This window comes from Ostrea edulis, chromosome 6, assembly GCF_947568905.1.
Source record: "Ostrea edulis chromosome 6, xbOstEdul1.1, whole genome shotgun sequence".
Classification (NCBI taxonomy): domain Eukaryota; kingdom Metazoa; phylum Mollusca; class Bivalvia; order Ostreida; family Ostreidae; genus Ostrea; species Ostrea edulis.
This window is the reverse complement of record NC_079169.1, coordinates 20,733,548-20,752,641: the sequence shown is the minus strand read 5'-3', so window position 1 is coordinate 20,752,641 and position 19,094 is coordinate 20,733,548. Positions and strand designations below refer to the sequence as shown.

Here is a 19,094-nt window from a genome sequence, read left to right as displayed (position 1 = left end):
TGATATGGTTTATTCCCACTTAGCCAACATTTTGAAAAATCCTATTCCCACATAGCCAACATTTTGATTTTTACACCTGAGTGATCAACAAGCTATAGTCTGTTTTCACAGGTAAATGTTTTACCTGAGAAAGACTTGCTTTAAAATAATATGAAAACAAATAAACAAAAGCATATATTTATGTTAAAAAATGGTTATGAATGTTAGGTAACATAAATACATATAAAAGTATTATACTGATTGATATATAAATCTACTTTTCAATATCCAGATTTGTACATGTAACATATAATTGATAAACAAAAAATTGAAATTATCTGTTATGACATAAAAAAAAAAAAGATTAATTGTGTAAAAAAAAAATTAAAAAAAATAAATAAATGAAAATAAATAAAATCTTGAAAAGAAATATAGATCTGCATTTCTTTTAAACAAGTTTTTACATTAACCCTATTATAGACCTGATTAGAATAGTGTACATAGTAATAATTATTGATGGTTTAAATTGGATGTATAATTAATAAATTGAGATTAGATTGCTGTTCTCAAAGAATATTCGCTAGATAGGCATAATTATGATCACTGATTTACATAATCACAAGCTTGAAAATTATGAGATCTTAATTATTTTCTGGACTGTCCATTTTTTCAAAAAATCATTTTAAAGAAAAATGGCCAATCTACAGGTGCAAGTCAACTTTTTAGAGAACGGTAGAGGAGGATTTTATCTTCTTAATGGTGGATATAAGTATTCAGTGAGGACAAGACGCAACGACCGAACATATTGGAGATGTGTAGACCGACAGTGACCTGCTGCAGTTGTTACAGTGGACAACATCCTTGTGTCTTTTGGACGGCCTCACAATCATAAAGGGGACTTCATTGGTTTGGCAGCAGAATCCTTCGTCAGAAAAGTGAAGAAAAGATGCAGAGATGAAGCAGCACCCATACCCTCTATATATGATGAAGAGTTAGGAGCACTGCGGAATGCTGACTGTGATGACACTGTGGTAGACATGATTAAACAGATCCCTACTTTTCAATCCTGTAAGTCTGTGCTGTACCGTAGTCGAGGGAAAATGATGCCCAAACTTCCCACCACACGAAAGGAAATCAACCTTAAGGATTCATGGACGGAGACCTTTGCCCGTGCGAGATCAAAACTGTGGCCTAACAACTGAGTTTAGAGAGAATGAGGACTTCCATCGCCTTGTGAGAAGAGCTGCCGTCCTTCCCCTGGTTCCAGATCACCGTGTTGAAGATGTGTGGTTCCAAGCCTTAGAGGATAATGATGACAATACCGATGCCATTATGCGATTCAAGGATTATGTGACAGAGACGTGGGTTGAGGGACATTTTCATCTTTGGAACCACTTTGATCATGACGGTCCAAGAACCACCAACGCAGTTGAGGGATGGCACCACAAGCTTAACAGAATGTGCAGACGTGCCCACCCAAATATCTTTGTGTTCGTAGAGATGCTAAAAAAGGAACAAGCTGCAAATGAGGCAAAGATCATTCAGATTACAGCAAGAGGTGTCGTGCGTCCCAAAAAGAGACAAGAGGCCCAAGGGCCTAGAATCGCTCTTCTGATAAATTGTACAACCCCACCATTTCTATTCTTAGCCTCTTAGTATTCTAAATCTTTAGTTAAATCCTAAGAATTCAAAAAAAGTAGGTCAATGTGACCTACTTTTTGGTTTACACATTTTGAGAACCCAAGAAATATCAACTGACAAAGTTTGATGATTTTAAGCCAATTAGTATCTGAATATTGAAATATAGCTGTCAAATTCCAATCGTAGGTCATGGTGACCTACTTTCTGGTCAGCGAACTCCGAACATGCAAGACCCATCAACTGACAAAGTTTGATGACTGTAGGTCAAATAGTATCTGAAATATATAAATATATCCGTCCAATTCCAAAAGTAGGTCAAGGTGACCTACTTTTTGGTCAACACCCTTTGAACATGCAAGTCGCATCAACTGACAAAGTTTGATGACTGTAGGTCAAATAGTATATGAAATATATAAATATAGGTGTCCAATTCCAAAAGTAGGTCAAGTTGACCTACTTTTTGGTCGAAACCCTTCGAACATGCAAGACCCATCAACCGACAAAGTTTGATGACTGTAGGTCAAATAGTATTTGAAATATATAAATATAGCCGTCAAATTCCAAAAGTAGGTCAAGGTGACCTACTTTTTGGTCGACACACTCCATTGACTCAAGATGCATCAACTGTCAAAGTTTGATGATTGTAGGTCAATTAGTGACTGAAATATATAAATATAACTGTCAAATGCCAAAAATAGGTCACAGTGACCTACTTTTTGGTCGATACACTCCGAAGACTCAAGATGCATCAACTGACAAGGTTTGATGATTGTAGGTCAAATAGTGTCTGAAATATAGTAATTTAGCTGTCAAATACCAAAAGTAGGTCACGGTGACCTACTTTTTGGTCGACACAAACCGAAGACTGAAGACGCATCAATTGACAAAGTTTGATGATCCTAGGTTTTACAGTGCCCAAAATATGCATCTAAAATTGAAAATGTGAAATTTGAATATCTGCAAAATTCAAAAAGTAGGTCACTGTGACCTACTTTTTTTATAAATATGTTTCAAGGCCTCAAGATGCATCAACTTACAAGATTTGATGATTCTAAACCTCTCGGTATTTGAAATAACAACTTAAAATATATCTATAAATGATAAGCCATAAAATTCAGAAAGTAGGTCACGGTGACCTATTTTTCAGTTGACGCATTTCAAGGTCCCATGATCCACCAACTGACAAGTTTTGATGATCATAGGCTTCAAAGTGTCCAAGATATGTATCAAAATTAATTTTAAAATAAATACCTGCAAAATTCAAAAAGTAGGTCACCGTGACCTACTTTTGAGACAACTTGACACAAGGTCCTAAGATGCATCAACTGTCAAAATTTGATGATCCTAGTCCTTATAATGACTAAAATATCTAAGATTTAAGGAATTTAAATTTAGGTCAACTTTGAAGTGACCTTGAGACCATGCCCTTTGCCCCAGGGTAATGCCTTGAACAATTTTAATCTGCAACATATCCTCATCCTCATGTGTAAGTTTGGTGATAATCTGCCATGTGGTTCTTGAGAAGAAGATTTTTTAGCAACCACTACTTTTTTTGTATTTTCCTGATTATCTCCCCTTGTTAAAGGGTCACATCCCTTTATTTAGTATGTATGAAAGTCCTTGGGCCAATGATACCCTGTAACAAATTTGAAAAAAAATTGGCCAAGGGGTTCTTGAGTTATAGCCCTTTTTCTAAAAAGTTTACGCACACCGCACAAATGGCCATAGCATTAGCTCTTTGAGCCTTTGGCTCAGAAGAGCTAAAAATACCGCCAGTTGGATTCTCGTCTACAGCGTCTCAAGGACAGGATGCGTCAAGGTCAAATGGACATAGTAGCATATGCGGATGCAGCTTCCCATCTAATTCATTTCGAGTGAACAGTGATCATGGTGAAATGATGTAAATGTGTGGGTTTTTTTCGCGTGAACAGTAATTTGATTGTGATGACTGTGGTTGTCGATACATGATTTCTATTTCATTTGTGTCTCATTTATTATCATATCTTACAACATTTTAATATGCAACATTAATAAAATATTATTACTTTATACAAGCACTTTTTATTTCATATCATGTATTTTAGAGTTGAAATAGTATCTACCATAAATGTAATTCTAAATTGAGATTTCATGTATATTTGCATGATAAAACAAAATAACTAAATAAATATTTAATGTTTATCATTTGAAACTTGGTATTTTTTTAAGGTACATTAACGTTAAGCTATAATTTAAAGTAATTGATTTACAAAATTAAGATTAAAAAGACAAAGAAGACAAACTATTATATATCCAGCAAAATAAAATTCATAAATAGAAGAAAAACAAACCAGCTCATTATTTAAAAAAGATAATTTTTAAAGTTATTTGATTATAGAAATCATAATATCATTAAATGAATTATTTAAAAAAAGGGACAGAATCTCAATATATTCTATCATTATACGTGTATATATCCTACAAAATATTCTTATTGCCTTATTCTGGTTATATCTGAAAACAGACTATAGCCTACCTGTAATTAAATTCTTTTGTTCTCTACCTGCACCCAATTCCCACTTAGCCAACACAGAGTTACCTGTATTTTTTCAAAATGTTGGGTAAGTGGGAAGACACCCATGATATAAACAATAATTCTCGGTAAAAGTTCTGGTAACAGGTGATGACATCAGGCTCTTTTTATAGCCCACTGGCACTTTAATAAATACATATTTACCATTTAGCTGTTTGTCTCTTATTTAAAAAAATTTATCGTATTTTTACAACCTTTCTTACTTTTGATTCCATGTTTACATTCAAATCTTCACCACGTGGATGTCCTACATTCATACGCATATTACGAAGTAGTTCCAAATTTAGGATCAGAAAACGGCGATTTTAAACAATTTACAGTAAGCATCAATTCAATTGCACCAAAAACATTTCATAGTATGACTGAATATTTAGTCGAAAACATAAATGCTGTATATTAGAAACTTTTACAAGATTTCTGTAAAAAGCCGTTGACAGAGGTGTAGTGCGAGGAGCGCACGGAACTCTGGGTAGAGAATGAACAAGCACCATATAAGTTACCAGGACTAAATATCAATTAAATACATTAAACGGTCGCAGGATTGTAGTAGTCAGGGGGCTCTCTTTCGAACCGGAAAATCTCAGGTTCAATTCTCGATCCCAGGGCAACGTAACATGAGATGTTTTTTTTTTCCTTTTCCATCATGTCCAAAAGTTCCGTGACTTTCAATTCTAAGGGCACGGAACTTTTGGATATGACGGAAAAGGGGAGAGAAAAAAACATCCCATAAGTTCCGTGACTTTCAATTCTAAGGGATCCAGTGGGGATCCGGGTTAGAATAGGTCCTCAGTACCTCTTGTTTGTCGTAAGAGGCGACTAAATGGGGCGGTCCTTCGGATGAGATCGCAAAAACCGAGGCCCCGTGTAACAGCAGTTGTGGCACGATAAAGATCCCTCCCTGCTCAAAGGCCGTAAGCGCCGAGCATAGGCCTAAATTTTGCAGCCCTTCACCGGCAATGGTGACGTCTCCATATGAGTGAAATATTCTCGAGAGGGACGTTATAGTCCAGTCATTCTAGCCAAAAATATAGCGTAACCTCAAACTAATTGCAACAGAAATATTTTTGTTTTCAAACGGTGAGTCAAGGGATGCTCTTGCGTATATAAAAAATCGAGAGCACAAAACAAAGGGGAAACGTGTATTTTGGGGGCAAAATCGTACATTTTGATAAAAAAATCACCGAAAACCGGGATTTATCATTTATCTTCACACATGAAAGAAATAAAAGAAACATAATTGCTATAATCATCGGGAACGGTGTTAACATTCACAAACTACTTTATTCATACCAAAATTTCACATGAATGGTATTTTTATGAGGTGTAAAGCCTTATTTTGGAAGAAAAATCGATGAAAATGAGAAGAGTTGATATGAAACTCGTAAACATTGATTCTGGCACAAAATGAGATACTATTTATATGAGACAGTTAAAGAAGTGATAATTAATTCATAAAAATTATTTAACAGTTTGAGATTTTAAAATCATGAGTGTATCAGTGGCGGATTTAAGCCCCCCCCCCCCCCCATAAATTTTCAAAATTAAGATAAATCATGGTCTTTTTAGAAAATTGTTAACGATAAAAGAAGCAATAATTTCTTCCACTCTTGGAGAAATAAATGACAAAATGTTTTGATTTATTTAATTACTTTTATTGGGAGAACTTGCATCCCCCCCCCCCAAAAAAACCTTAAAATTTGCGTCATTTTATTAATTTCACTTTTATCCTTGATGACAGAAAATAGTAAAAATAACTACTTAGGAGACATATTTCAAGCCCAATAAAATCTGTAAAATCCATACAGGAGTTCAAGGCGGCCCCCAGACCCCCTCCCCTGTCTCATAAACTTGCGCCCCCCCCCCTCCTCCCCGCCTAACCGCAATTACTGGATCCGCCCCTGTGTATGATCCCGTAATCGTGTTTGCTCTGTTCGTTTATTATTCAGTCCGCAAAATGTTTAACTTTGGCCATAACATTTGAATGGTAAATGACAGTATTTTCATATTTAATATGTGTATTCTTTGCGACAAAACCTTTAGATGGTACCAAACATTTTGACATTGTGACCTTGATGATTGACCTACTTTTCCTGACCTTGGAAAAAAACTTGCTTAGGGTGTTGGGATTTGCTTACAAGTTAGAAAATTGACGCTACAAGTTTAGTGATAAATTGAATCGGGTGCATGCAAATTAGCCGGGACGAGGGTATTGTTGTTTTTTTTACCATTTCTCATTTCTTTCTCTACAAATATCTATAAGTTTCTTTGAGAAATCTACAGTTGGGATAGAAAAGCCATTAACGCCACGTTTCCTATCAGAAAATTTGCACAAATATACAGTTCTTGTCGAAGTAAAAAGTAGGTGTTGTTGAGCAAAGACCGCGACTTGATCATTCATGATTAAGACTTGTAGATTTAGAAACCAAATTTTCCTTTAAAAAAATTATTGTGTTGGGATTAGAGTAGTCACGGCGACATTTTAAATAACTTTTGATGCACTCTTTTGCCACGCATTTTTACAGCAAGTCAGTAATTATGTGACATACATCATATCGTATAAATGCGAATTCAAAACACCCGATCCATCGGATCTATATGTCACTGTGATAAAGAAATAATAGCAATACAAAGACAATAATTACGCATAGTGTTTTCTGTAAATCAAAGAATGTCTGTAAATATATGCGGAATGTATAAACTGGGTAGTTTGCCGAGGGAAATTTGTTAAAATAATACAATCTAAGTTGACATACACAATGTGGGGTACAAGTAGTAAAAAATCTGTTCTGATATTTAAGTATGCAGTACAAGGTAGTAAAACGTGAATCTCATCTTCTATACAATCTATTAAAAGTGATTGATTGTATATTGTTTAACGTCCCTCTCGAGAATATTTCACTCATATGGAGACATCACCATTGCCGGCGAAGGGCTGCAAAATTTAGGCCTATATCCTCGGCGCTTATGGCCTTTGAGCATGGAGGGATCTTTATCATGCCACACCTGCTGTGACACGGGGCCTCAATTTTTTTCGGTCTCATCCGAAGGGCCGCCCCATTTATTTCCCCACAGAATCACAATCTAAAGAACAGGGTACATCTTCTGTCTTCTAATTCTTCTCCTTTGTATCGCCTCGTTTCTATTCTAATTGGAAGTATACCACATCTTCATAGTGCAAGTAAAGATCTTAGATATTTTGGAATGCTCGTGGAAAATTAATTTTCGGTTCTAAAATTTGTTTTAATATCTTTATATAAACATAACTTAATAGCTGATTTACTTTTACATGTACTAGCCACTACTTCTTATAGTTATGAAGCAACTTGTTCTGAAATCACTAGTGTCACACAATATAGTAACCTATTATATATTTTCTTTAGAATTTAAAAATTCAGATAATGACTTCATTTATGATGTCCAGTTAGATTTATTATATTGATTCACACATGTTTAGTAATGTTGTCAATTGATAGTAGACGATTCCAGTATCGTATAGTTTATACAATGTCAGCGTTAAGGATTCTTCCTTCCGAATTCGCCATACGTGTAGTGTAGGTAAAGGAATGAATCTGTGATAATGACGAAGTTCGCGATTCTGAACCATCTCAATGTTGTGGTAGTTTCGGAGACCCCATACTACACTACAATAGTTAAAAAAGAGCTACACAAATTAAGAAAAGTTTTTCGAAAGTTGAAATTCCTTGGTATTTGTAAAATCAAATTTTCGAGACAATGGAGTCATTTCTGACGGCAGTCACTTATACTCCATTTTTCTTTGAGGTTCACAATATATTGACTATCACCAAGAAATGTATTGCAAATTCAAGTGGTCTATCACTACCCGAAAATTAAAAAGTCGATGCAATTCACTTGTGAGGGACAAATGCCCAATGCTTGAAAAACATTTGATTTTACAAACTCAGCTGGAAATTATTCTCATGTATGTACAATTAGAAGCTAAGTTCAAGGCCGCTCGTGTCATGGCCGCATCAAACCTAAGATGCGATTACTCTTTCACCAAACGCTCGACATTTCGAAGTGAAAATCACGGGTCTTTCGAATATATGACCTTAAAAACGGAGATCCCGTGTCGCGACAGACGTTGGCACGTTAATGAATCATTACAAGTGGTATTTCACCTACAATTACAAACAAACATTACATAAATGTTTAAAGGAATATTAATTGATAAGAGATACATTTTTGTTGTTCTTGTGTTTTTGCGACATTTAACGCTAAACATCATCAACTAATGGCAAAAACTGCTTTCTATACTTTTTTGTTTGTTGTTAGCGAGGGCTTACATATTGATATGATATTTTTGTTTTGGAGAGAAGTTAGACTCCAATATTTTAAATTTTTCAAATTGTAGTTCTTTGATTATATGATCACTTGGTTTTTGATGTTTTGGAACCGATGTCTGTAAGAATCAGACATAATATGGATAGTATGTACAGAGAATATCGTATAATGTTGAACTTCATTAATTAGCTTAAAAACAAAGTCATTTTTTTTCCCGTATGAAAATGTAATTAGTGGTCAAAAATTAGCACATGCCTGAAACAAACTAGCATTTTAGAGGATAAAATTGACTTACCAGTATATATGCAGTACTACAAAGAGCGTCTACATAACTTCAATTATCTCCCTTGTAAATTCTTCTGTGTCTATGGAAGCCATGCCGTAACAAAGTTTATGCTATGAAAATGTGCTAATTTAAATTAGAAAATCGACGACTTTCCCCTCTCTCGATTTTTCTCGATTTTTTATATGATCATTATATGCATATTCCACTACAAGTTTCGCCAAAACCATTTCTGTTGCAATTAGTTTGAGGTAAAACAGTAGAATGACTGGACTATTAAACAATATTCAATCAATCAATCAATTCTAAGGGCACCAGTCGCAGTAGCTCAGTGGTAGAGCGTTCGCTTCGCAACTGGAAGGTCGTGAGTTCGAACCGCTCGTGCCATAGTCGCGTCAAACCTAAGATGTAAGCATAGGTAGTGATTGCTCCTTTGCTAAAACGCTCTGTATTTAGATGGTCTTTCGGATATGACCTTAAAAACGGAGATCCAATGTCGCGACAGGCGTTGGCACGTTAAAGAATCTTCACTGCTACAGCCCTGAGCGCTAAGCATAGGTCTAAATTTGTGGTACTTCATCTACAAATGATAACATCTCAGTATGAGTGAAAAATTCTCCACGGGACAAAAACAAACAACCTATCATTTCTAAGGGCGAGCGTTTGGCGAAGGAACAGTCACTCGTGGTTGGAGAATTTTTTTTTCGCAACAGGAAGACGCGGTTACGATTATAACTCCGTGTCAAATCTAATAAATTTAAACTTTGGTAGTGACTGTTACTTTGCCAAACGCCCGGTATCAAAAGTGAAAGTCATGTCTTTCTGATATTCAAAAGCGGAGGTCACGGCCACTCACTGTTACGGCTGTTAACGTCATGCATAGGTGGTGACGTCACTACATGAGTAAAATATATCCTAAAATGAGACGAATAACAAAACAAACTATAGCATCCAAAAAATCGACATATCGGCGAGATCCAATTTTTTCCCCACAGCTTTGAAATATTATATACAGTAGTTATATCAAGACGCCACGCGCAGTGCATTTTCATTTGATCACCTGAGTTTCACAATTCACATCTTGCGATGTCCGTCGTGCGTTAACAATTGAACATTTTTAACTTCTTCTTGATAACTACTATTCTAATTCTTTTCAACTTTGGCATGAAGCATTTTTGGGACAAGGGGGACATAAATTGTAAATTTCAAGACTCCTGCACCCCAGGGGCCTTGGGGGTGGGGCAAAAATTGACCAATTTGTATAAATCTTCTCTACAACCACACATGTGTAAGAAAAGCTGAATGCATAGTGATGTAGAGCAGGACGGCCTCTACCAAAATTGTAAATTTGATGATTCCAGGGGTAGATGTTTTGGTATCAGGGGGAGGCCAAATTGGTGAGTTCTTTAATGTGTGAACAATATAAATTTTTAACTTCTTGATAACTACTATTCCAATTCCTTTGAAATTTGGTATGAAGCATTGTTGGGACAAGGGAGACATCAAGTGTAAATTTCAGGACTCACGCACCCCCGGGGTCTTAGGAACGGGGCAAAAACTGCCAAATATTGACCAATTTTCAAAATAATCTTCCTTCTCTACAACCACACATGTGTAAGAAAAACTAAATACCTAGTGATGTAGAGCAGGAAGGCCTCTACCAGAATTTTAAATTTCCAATCTAAGTATCTGCTCACGGATATCGTTACACAAGGATCTAACGAAATCGTATACGGAGGTCAAATCTCGTAGCCTTTTAGTCCAACCAATCATCGCATTGGCTATTAATTCGACGGTGTAAACTCGAGTCAGTCGGAACACTGAAATTTTACTAATAGCTGCCGAAGTATTCCGGTAATAACAACGTGCCAGACATACTGACGACACCACAAAGAGTGTATAGTTTGACAAATACTTGTTGTTGGTGTGGATTTTCATTTGTTGTAAGAGAAATTGTTGCTTCCTTAAATTTTATAGTTCGATATACTTAACATGCTCCGTTCATTGACACCTGATGTACATATTTTTTTCCACAGTGTGAAAGGATTATAAATTAATGGCTGCATGCGTTGGTTGCACATGTAATTTCTGGCATATTCATTGTGTTTTGGTTGTCGAAAATATGGATAAAAACTAATAATGAAGCATCGCTCATCATTATTCTTATCTAAACTGAGATACCGTGGACTGAAAAATCAAATACAGGACAAATAAATATAATAAATGATTAAGATTTTTGTACAGTCATATCATTTGTCAGTAATTATACTTCATTTCTACAAAAATTCCTTAACTGGCACTTAATTACAATAAAAAATAGTAAATTTTCTATCTATTCCTTATAATGACGCAATCATTTGAGGTGGCACTTAATTACAATAAAAAATTGTAAATTTTCTATCTATTTCTTATAATGACGCAATCACTTGAGGACTCCATCGTGTTAATTGTGCGCCCCCTGTATTCAGGGGAAAATAACTCGTGCTGCACTGTGAACAATGTATCCCTTCTTCAAATATTTGGTAGGAAACACCTTTGGGACAAGGAAGACATAAATTGAAAATTTCAGGACTCCTGCACCTCCGAGGCCTTAGGGATGGGGCAAAACTGCCAGATATTGACCAATGTTCAAACATCTTCTCTACTCCTGCATATCTAAACGCATAGTGATATAGAACAGGAAGGCCTCTATCAAAATTGTTACTGTCAGGATTGGGGTAGAGGTTCTGACTCCAGGGTGGGGCCAAACTTGGTATCTATAGTGTATATGTGGAAAACATGTCAATGATATCTGCTTTAAAACTCAGAAAAGGAAGGTTTTTCTAGATTTTACAGCCCTTGGGACTAGTGATACTTTTAACTAGTACTCAGGTGACCGATAAGGCATATGGGCCTATTCTTCAATACACAATGAATATGCTCACACACAAAAAATTGCCAATCACATTGACTCTAGAGGTTAACAGGTGATATACAATGTTACAGAATATGCCTCTCTAAATTTACAGCTTGGAAAGAACCAATCAAGTTGATGGAACTGTCGGCTGTTGGAGTCGCGGTGCTCGCTGTGGCCTTGCTTGTTTTATCGGCTTTCCTTGAAAGATGCACGCGGAAATACGTCATTCATCTGTTAATCAGGATGATCACGATATCGTCACTCTTATGCACGGGTAAAATTCTTGCCATCTTTTCCACTAAGGAAATATTTAGCGTTTAGATTTAAATCTAGAATGGTAATTTCATTGGGGAAAAAGTCCCATTTCATCTTGTTTATGTTTATATATATCATCCTTCAGTGAGACCTTATTTTATACCTTGCAGTACTATCAATTACAGTATATAGCACTAGTTCATGTGAGAGGTAAAACACACACACGCACGCACATGCAGAAATATTTTTTTCCTTGAGCGATTTTTCTCATTTCCTCTTCTTTTCCCTTAATTTTTGTACCCCTGATTAGGAAATTTTGTGTAATTTGTAGAAATAACCAAGTGTATACAAAGAAACTATTTGCTGTTGGTAGCTGAGGCTACTTCCTGAGGTGCACTCCGGCTGTTTACACACATGTGAAAAACACGTGGATTTAAGGGTAGTCTTGTTTGCGGGTAATTTATTTTCGAAAATGCCGTGTAGGGTGTTGTTTTTCTGGTGTCGGCAGACGAGATAGGTAACATAGAACGTGTCTGACTGCATTATTCGGCATCAATTTTGTAAACTGATTTTTAATGATTTTTTCCCCTCTATAGTAATATATAGTGAAAACAATTACCAGTGTGATACCTTGAAGGATGTCGTGAATTTCACAACTTTCCGTTTTTCTCAGTCCTTTCCCTTTTAATCGGCTCAAAATCAGCACTGGATATCAAAGCAAGAGGTTTGAAAAACAAAACGGTGTTTTAATAGGTCATTCAAGAAACATGACGCAATACACAATGCGAAATTTCAATTACATCTAAATACGTATCAACAACGTATTTTTTTTTTTTTTTTGCCTTATACAGCTAGAAAATCGTAAATATTTGTATAAGCACCTATCTACATCGCACACACCGGCGGTTTTAACACTTAACACATCCAAAAGACGTATCAAAATTTCACATCGATTTTACAATACGGATATTGCACAATAACACCACCACCACCGCCCCCCCCCCCCCCCTCCTCCTGCCTTGCGCAACTGTTAGATGGACTTTCCTTGACATTCATAAGCATCATACATAGCTCTATGACTTCTTGATTCAATGTCATTATTGTAAATTAACCCAATTAAGAGATTTCGTATTTCTGCGTAGAGTTTAGAAATTTTATTTTATTTTTAATTTTATGTCCTAAAGAAAAATTAAGATAATTCATGGTAAATGCCCGTCAAGGTCACTCATATGAAGATCAAAATGTCTCCTTAACACAGAAGATTTCAAATTATTCGTTTTAAGGGCCCAACACGCGAAGTAATATTTCTGGCACGATTTACGACAGTCCCCTCCGTAGCTGGATATCAAGGCTCTGACGGCGTAGGCCATAATTCTATTGCCGGCTTCTAAAGCGTTGACAAAAATTTGTGTTCTGTCCTGCATATTAAGTTTGTCACTAGATATTCTTACCGTTTTGAGCATTTTGAACACTTGCAATTCAACGTCACTATACCTAGCGCCCTAGAACCAAAATTTAGGAAATGTTTTCGTTTAAATTTTTTGTAATGAACAGTTACATGGATGATTTCTGTATGATTTGTGTACACGTTTAAAAACGTCATATTATCCAGTCAGACTTTAGTCTTATTTATTTGTTTTAACCAGTATTTAGTCTTCTTAATGTGTTACCCCTGCTTTGAAGAAAGGCTAAATACGCACAACCCCTGACAGATTAGGGGGCCATTATCTGAAACACTAATCACCCGTGAGTATCAACTTGGTTTAATCTGTTAAGCGTAATTAATGGGCTCTGCTAGGATACCAAATTGACCAGATGCACATTCCATTAAAGTACCGAAAATTGAATATTTTCACAAAACCAAAGATCTCACTCATATGAAATTTGAAATAATTAGCAATTTAAAAAAAATATAGATAAATTTATGATTAATAAGTGATTGAAATAGCAAATTTCGTCATTCTTCTTTCTAATGAAACCATTTGTGCGGAAATATCTTGATTTTATACAAAGTTATTTCAATTTAAAAAGTACCACACGCGCCTCATATTTCACTGATGAAACAGGCAGAAATCACGATAGTCCCAAGGGGAAGTAAATCACCAGTTACGTCAGTTGTCTTGCTCCGATCGCTATGTGCATGGGGTATACTATTGATGAATGACACGGGCACCTGCTGTGAAAATTTGACATTTTTTGATGGAGATTTAGTTGTCTTGAATCTTAGTTCTACGGAGCCTAGCCTATTTATCAAAAGTATCGAAAGTGAAGTTGTCATGATAGAAAATATGAGTAGACTATGCATGCAATGCGTATTTCGCTGCCCTTTACAGATCGACTTTGAAGTCGCTCATCTCCAACAGATTGAGAAAATACGGGAAATTGCATTGTTTAGACCTACCCAAATTTTAAAGAGCAATTCTCTGTAACGACCAAAAAAATTCTGAAGGGGTCCGGCACACATGGTCTCAGATTTTGATAAAACTTACAGATTAAAGAAAGTACCCCACAAAATGACAGGAATCAAACATATTTTATTATTGTGATGCATGGTTGCCATGGAAACCATGGTAGTGGATTTTGACCATTGGGGATACTCTAATTCATAGCTGTAATTGTAAAAACTTACATTTTTACAAGCCCAATAACTAAATTAGCAGCAACTCGTCTTTATCTTTGAAATCAGTATACGTAAATTAACGTATCAATAGCTGAAAATTCCCATAAGTTTGAGTTTTATCGTTAACAACGAATTAGCTAACGTTGTCATGGAAACACATCTGAACAGCTCATTGTCAAGTGCACAAAAAATTATGAAAATTGCTGTTCACCACCTATTCACAGGAAAAGCCAGCACCTTACAGTAATATGAATATTATAGTTGAATAGAACTAACCTCGGTATTGCATATTATGGAATAAAATCAGTGGGCAAATCATACACGAAAATTCTATAAATATACAAAAAATGCATAAAATTCAAATTTTCAAATTTCCTTCTTTATTAAAGTTTGAATACATATTTATTATGCACATACTCACAACACTATCTTATCAAAACGATTGTTACTAATTTTTCAACAGTGAAATTGACATAAGAGATCAAAATATAACTGATAAAACGGTTGCTATGGCAACAAAACTCTTGAAAAAACAATATAATTATGTCTAATATTGAATTGATAAACCAGCCAGTTTCAACAATTAGAATATTCAAATTCAACTTCAAAATAAAATTTAATTTAGAATTGCAGGTATCAACTTATCAATTGAAAAAGAAAAATATTTGCCATAGCAACCCTTTCAACAAAATCAGTTTTAAAGATGCATTTTTTTAACTATTAGATTTAACACCGAGTACCACAAACATAAAGATAGTGGTGCATATTTGCTGTTTTCTATTAGCATCAAATATTAGACTTCAATTTCATAGCCATACAACTTTACAAATTAAGAGCTTAATCCGAATTTCTTCTGTCAAATATATAACACAGCCTTGTAGCAATTTTCAGCTTTAAATGATAGCAATTTTTCACCATATTTCATTATCACTATTTTCTTTCAAAATTTAAATGAAGTAACCAAAAAAAAAAAAAAACCAAACAAACAAACAAACAAAAAACAACAACAACAAACCAAAGACCAAAATAAATTACAAATGCATTCAAGAATCAAGTCTGCATTTCCTCTGCGAAACTAACATTTTTTAAAAAGATAATCGTAACTTTCTTATTACTGATTGCATCTTGATCAAAGGGAACATATGTTTTCAGAAGAAATTTTTTTAGTTTTTTTAAGGTCGTCCATGTCAAAGGTCAAGGTTACAGCAGGCACATGTATAAATAGGGTAATTTAACAAAAAAGAAATTTTCATAGACATTACATAAATGTTTTTTCTATATATCATAGCTTTCATAGAAAAGATTAGCTAAAATTCATACCTAAAATTGTCAATATTTCCTAGTATTGCTTACGAAAAATGACAGTAAATTTCTATTTGAAATTGAATCATGATTAAATAAATAAGATAGATCAATCTTACATAGTATGAAACACAGTACTTTTAAAGTACATGTTTGTAAGATTTCACTTTGTGTCTTCTGCTCAATGATCAGAAAATGAAATTTCACATTGTTTTGCTTCCTAATGCTACCAGGGCCGTAAATTAACCTTCAATTTGGAGGAGGCAGGAAATTAGGCGGGGGTGGGCGGCCCCCAGACGCTGAGCACATTTTGTGCACACTGAACACGTTTCGTGCAAAATCCTTGATTCTAGGGCCTTCTAAGATGTTACTTGACTAACTCATTCTAAAAGAAAGATTTGGAATGCTTTTTAAGGGAGGTATCATGTTCTTAGTTATTGGAAACAACATAAATTCTAATGAACTTTAAATTTTAATTTTCTTTGGCTCAAAAGTTGGAGGAGGCAGCTGCCTCCTCCGCCTCCATGTAATTTACGGTCCTGGCTACTGTAAAGCATTGCTGTACACTGACAAAAGTTGGGAAAAAAACTTTTAAGTCTTGATAAAATCATTAAACTGGGATTAATCCAAACTGACAAATCTGAATACTCTGGTTTCCTTTTGACTGTGCATCGTGGTTATGTATGTCTGGCTAGTCGACATTAACTGATGTAACCTAAATCACATAAAGACTGCATGTAGAATGAATATCTCCACTGCACACAAATATCACATACAGACACATATGCATACAATATATTCCAATTCTTGATAAGTTTTCTACTAGAAATTTATATCTGATACATGTAAAAATAATTAATAAAAATCAATATATGCACCCAGGGGTGCATGAGCCGAGTTGCATGGGATACATTGTAAAGTCAGGAATGATGTGGCATATTTATAATTGTGAAGAACTAATTTCAGTTTTAAACTTTTCAAATTACTGTCCAGAATCTATATTTGTCTGAAGTTTTCAATCTATTTTCGGTCACGGTGACCTTGACCTCTGACCCTTTTCCTCCAAATTCAATAGGGGCCTTGCTTTGCTGGTATCCAACAATATATCCAAGTTTCATTTGATTCAAATTAAAAAATTTCGAGTTATCCTCCGGAAACTAAAACTTTTTGGAATTTTAAATCTATTTTCGGTTACTGTGACCTTGACCTTTGACTTATTTTCTCCAAAATCAACAGAGGTCTTCCTTGCCTGGTACATAACAATATCTTTAAGTATCATTTGATTCGGATTTAAACTTTCTGAGTTATCATCCGGAAACCAAATATTTTTGAATTTTCATTCTATATTCGGTCACTGTGACCTTTGACCTTTTTTCTCCAAAATCTATAGGGGTCTTTCTTACCTGGTACCCAACAATATATCAAAGTTTCATTTGATTCGGAGTTAAACTTTCTGAGTTATCATCCGGAAACCAAATTTTTCTGAAGTTTTCATTCTATATTCAGTCACTGTGACCTTGACCTTTGACCTTTTTTCCTCCAAAATCAATAAGGGTCTTCCTTACCTGGTACCCAACAATACATCAAAGTTTTATTTGATTAGATTGTAAACTTTGTGAGTTATCATTCGGAAACCAATTGTTGACGCCCAACCGCCCGCCCGCATCACCAAACCAATAGCCGAGTTCAACTTCGTTGCAACTCGGCTAAAAATTCATTTTTCAATACATGTGCAATTGTTCCAGTATTCCTACACTGCCCACCATAAATAAGTATACACTCACCAAAATAAGTTACTTTCGCATACAATATATGGATTACATCATAGATACAGATTTTTATTGGTCTTTTAACTTTTTATATCCTTATTTTCAATCAAAATACTCCATTTTCTGATTTTTTAAAAAAGAGATATTATGCTAACTTTTGCCTTGAATTTTTTTTTAAAACTAATTACTTGTACATATTATTGTGTATTTAATGTGTACTTTTATAAGATCTTTTGATTTTTCACCTAAAGTAAATCAATATCACAATTTAACAGACTAAGCCAAAAGCCTTAAACACTTAACGCACAACTTGTACAGAAATTGAAATTTTTCAACCAATGAAACCAATCGTGAGAAAGAAAATATTTCCCCACGACGAGAGGTTTTCATTAGGATGTAGAAATGTCACGGTACTCCTTATGTTCCGACCACAGTTCCGTATAATGTAATCTTTTGCATGTAACCTTTTTAACAAAAGAACCATTCTATGCTGTTTTCCAGCAATGGAAGTTGCATTATGAGCAATGCTATACAAATATCAGTACACAAAGACTGCAACTAGTCAAGCTTTTGACCTAAACAAGAACTTACCGGTGAGTGAATTTGTACTGAAGACGGGTTGGTACCTGGAATGTGCTGCCGGCGGTTTATTCATCATGGCGTCTTTAGTAGCTATTGCGGAATCCATTCACAACCCACCTCCGAAAAATGAAAATACCTGTACAGCCGTTATACCCATTGAAAAGACCAACGCCGGTGATAAGAAGGTCAAAGAAGAGAGTCCAAAGAAATAGGAAAACTCATCCATCAAGAACAGATACCCGGAAAATGCGTGCTTAACTCAAAGCGTAAATAATCACTTTTAACAGTAGTGTCAAGTACATGTAATTTGCATTTTTCTCCCAATTTTAGCCTATTTATTTTGAGAAACATTTACAAAGCTGCAGTGGATAAAACCTTAACACGTATAAATAGCATTCAGGACATATAGCACGTGTAAATGGATTGTATACATGTATGTAACGTAAGTAGTTTCATTCAATAAACTAGGCTAGCACTAATGGATGTACTGTTATATAAAACAACAAATAGATGTACTACTACAATCGGTATGTTTGAAAATTGAATATTACGCACTAATTATCTGTTAAAGAATATAGGAGCATACACCCCGTACACAACATTAAAGCTGATATGAATTAATAAACACGTACACATTTCTCACCTTATCCGCCATATTTCTTTCATGTGACCTACTTGACTCTACCCTTATGTACCCCAAATGTGATTGTCACACATGAGTGATTTTCTAGCTGGACTCGACCAGTGCACATTTCCGATAGTAATGTATAGGGAATGAGAAATAAATAAAACCCCGTTTTAAAACATTATGTATTGCTAAAAATTACAACATATATTGCATATTAGTGGATCATTCAGAAAGTTTAGATAATTTAAAACAAAATGCAAAAAAA

The 19,094-nt window shown here is 35.0% G+C and overlaps 1 protein-coding gene across 1 annotated transcript; it reads left to right on the top strand.

The window, feature by feature from the left end:
* The first annotated feature begins 671 nt into the window (after positions 1 to 671).
* LOC130047214 (uncharacterized) lies at positions 672 to 3,890 on the top strand. The gene is made up of 4 exons (XM_056141822.1): positions 672 to 711; positions 820 to 1,060; positions 1,188 to 1,558; positions 3,383 to 3,890. The coding sequence occupies exons 1-4, from the start codon at positions 672 to 674 to the stop codon at positions 3,496 to 3,498; spliced, it is 768 nt and encodes a 255-aa protein (XP_055997797.1). The 3' UTR covers positions 3,499 to 3,890.
* The last annotated feature ends 15,204 nt before the right edge of the window (positions 3,891 to 19,094 follow it).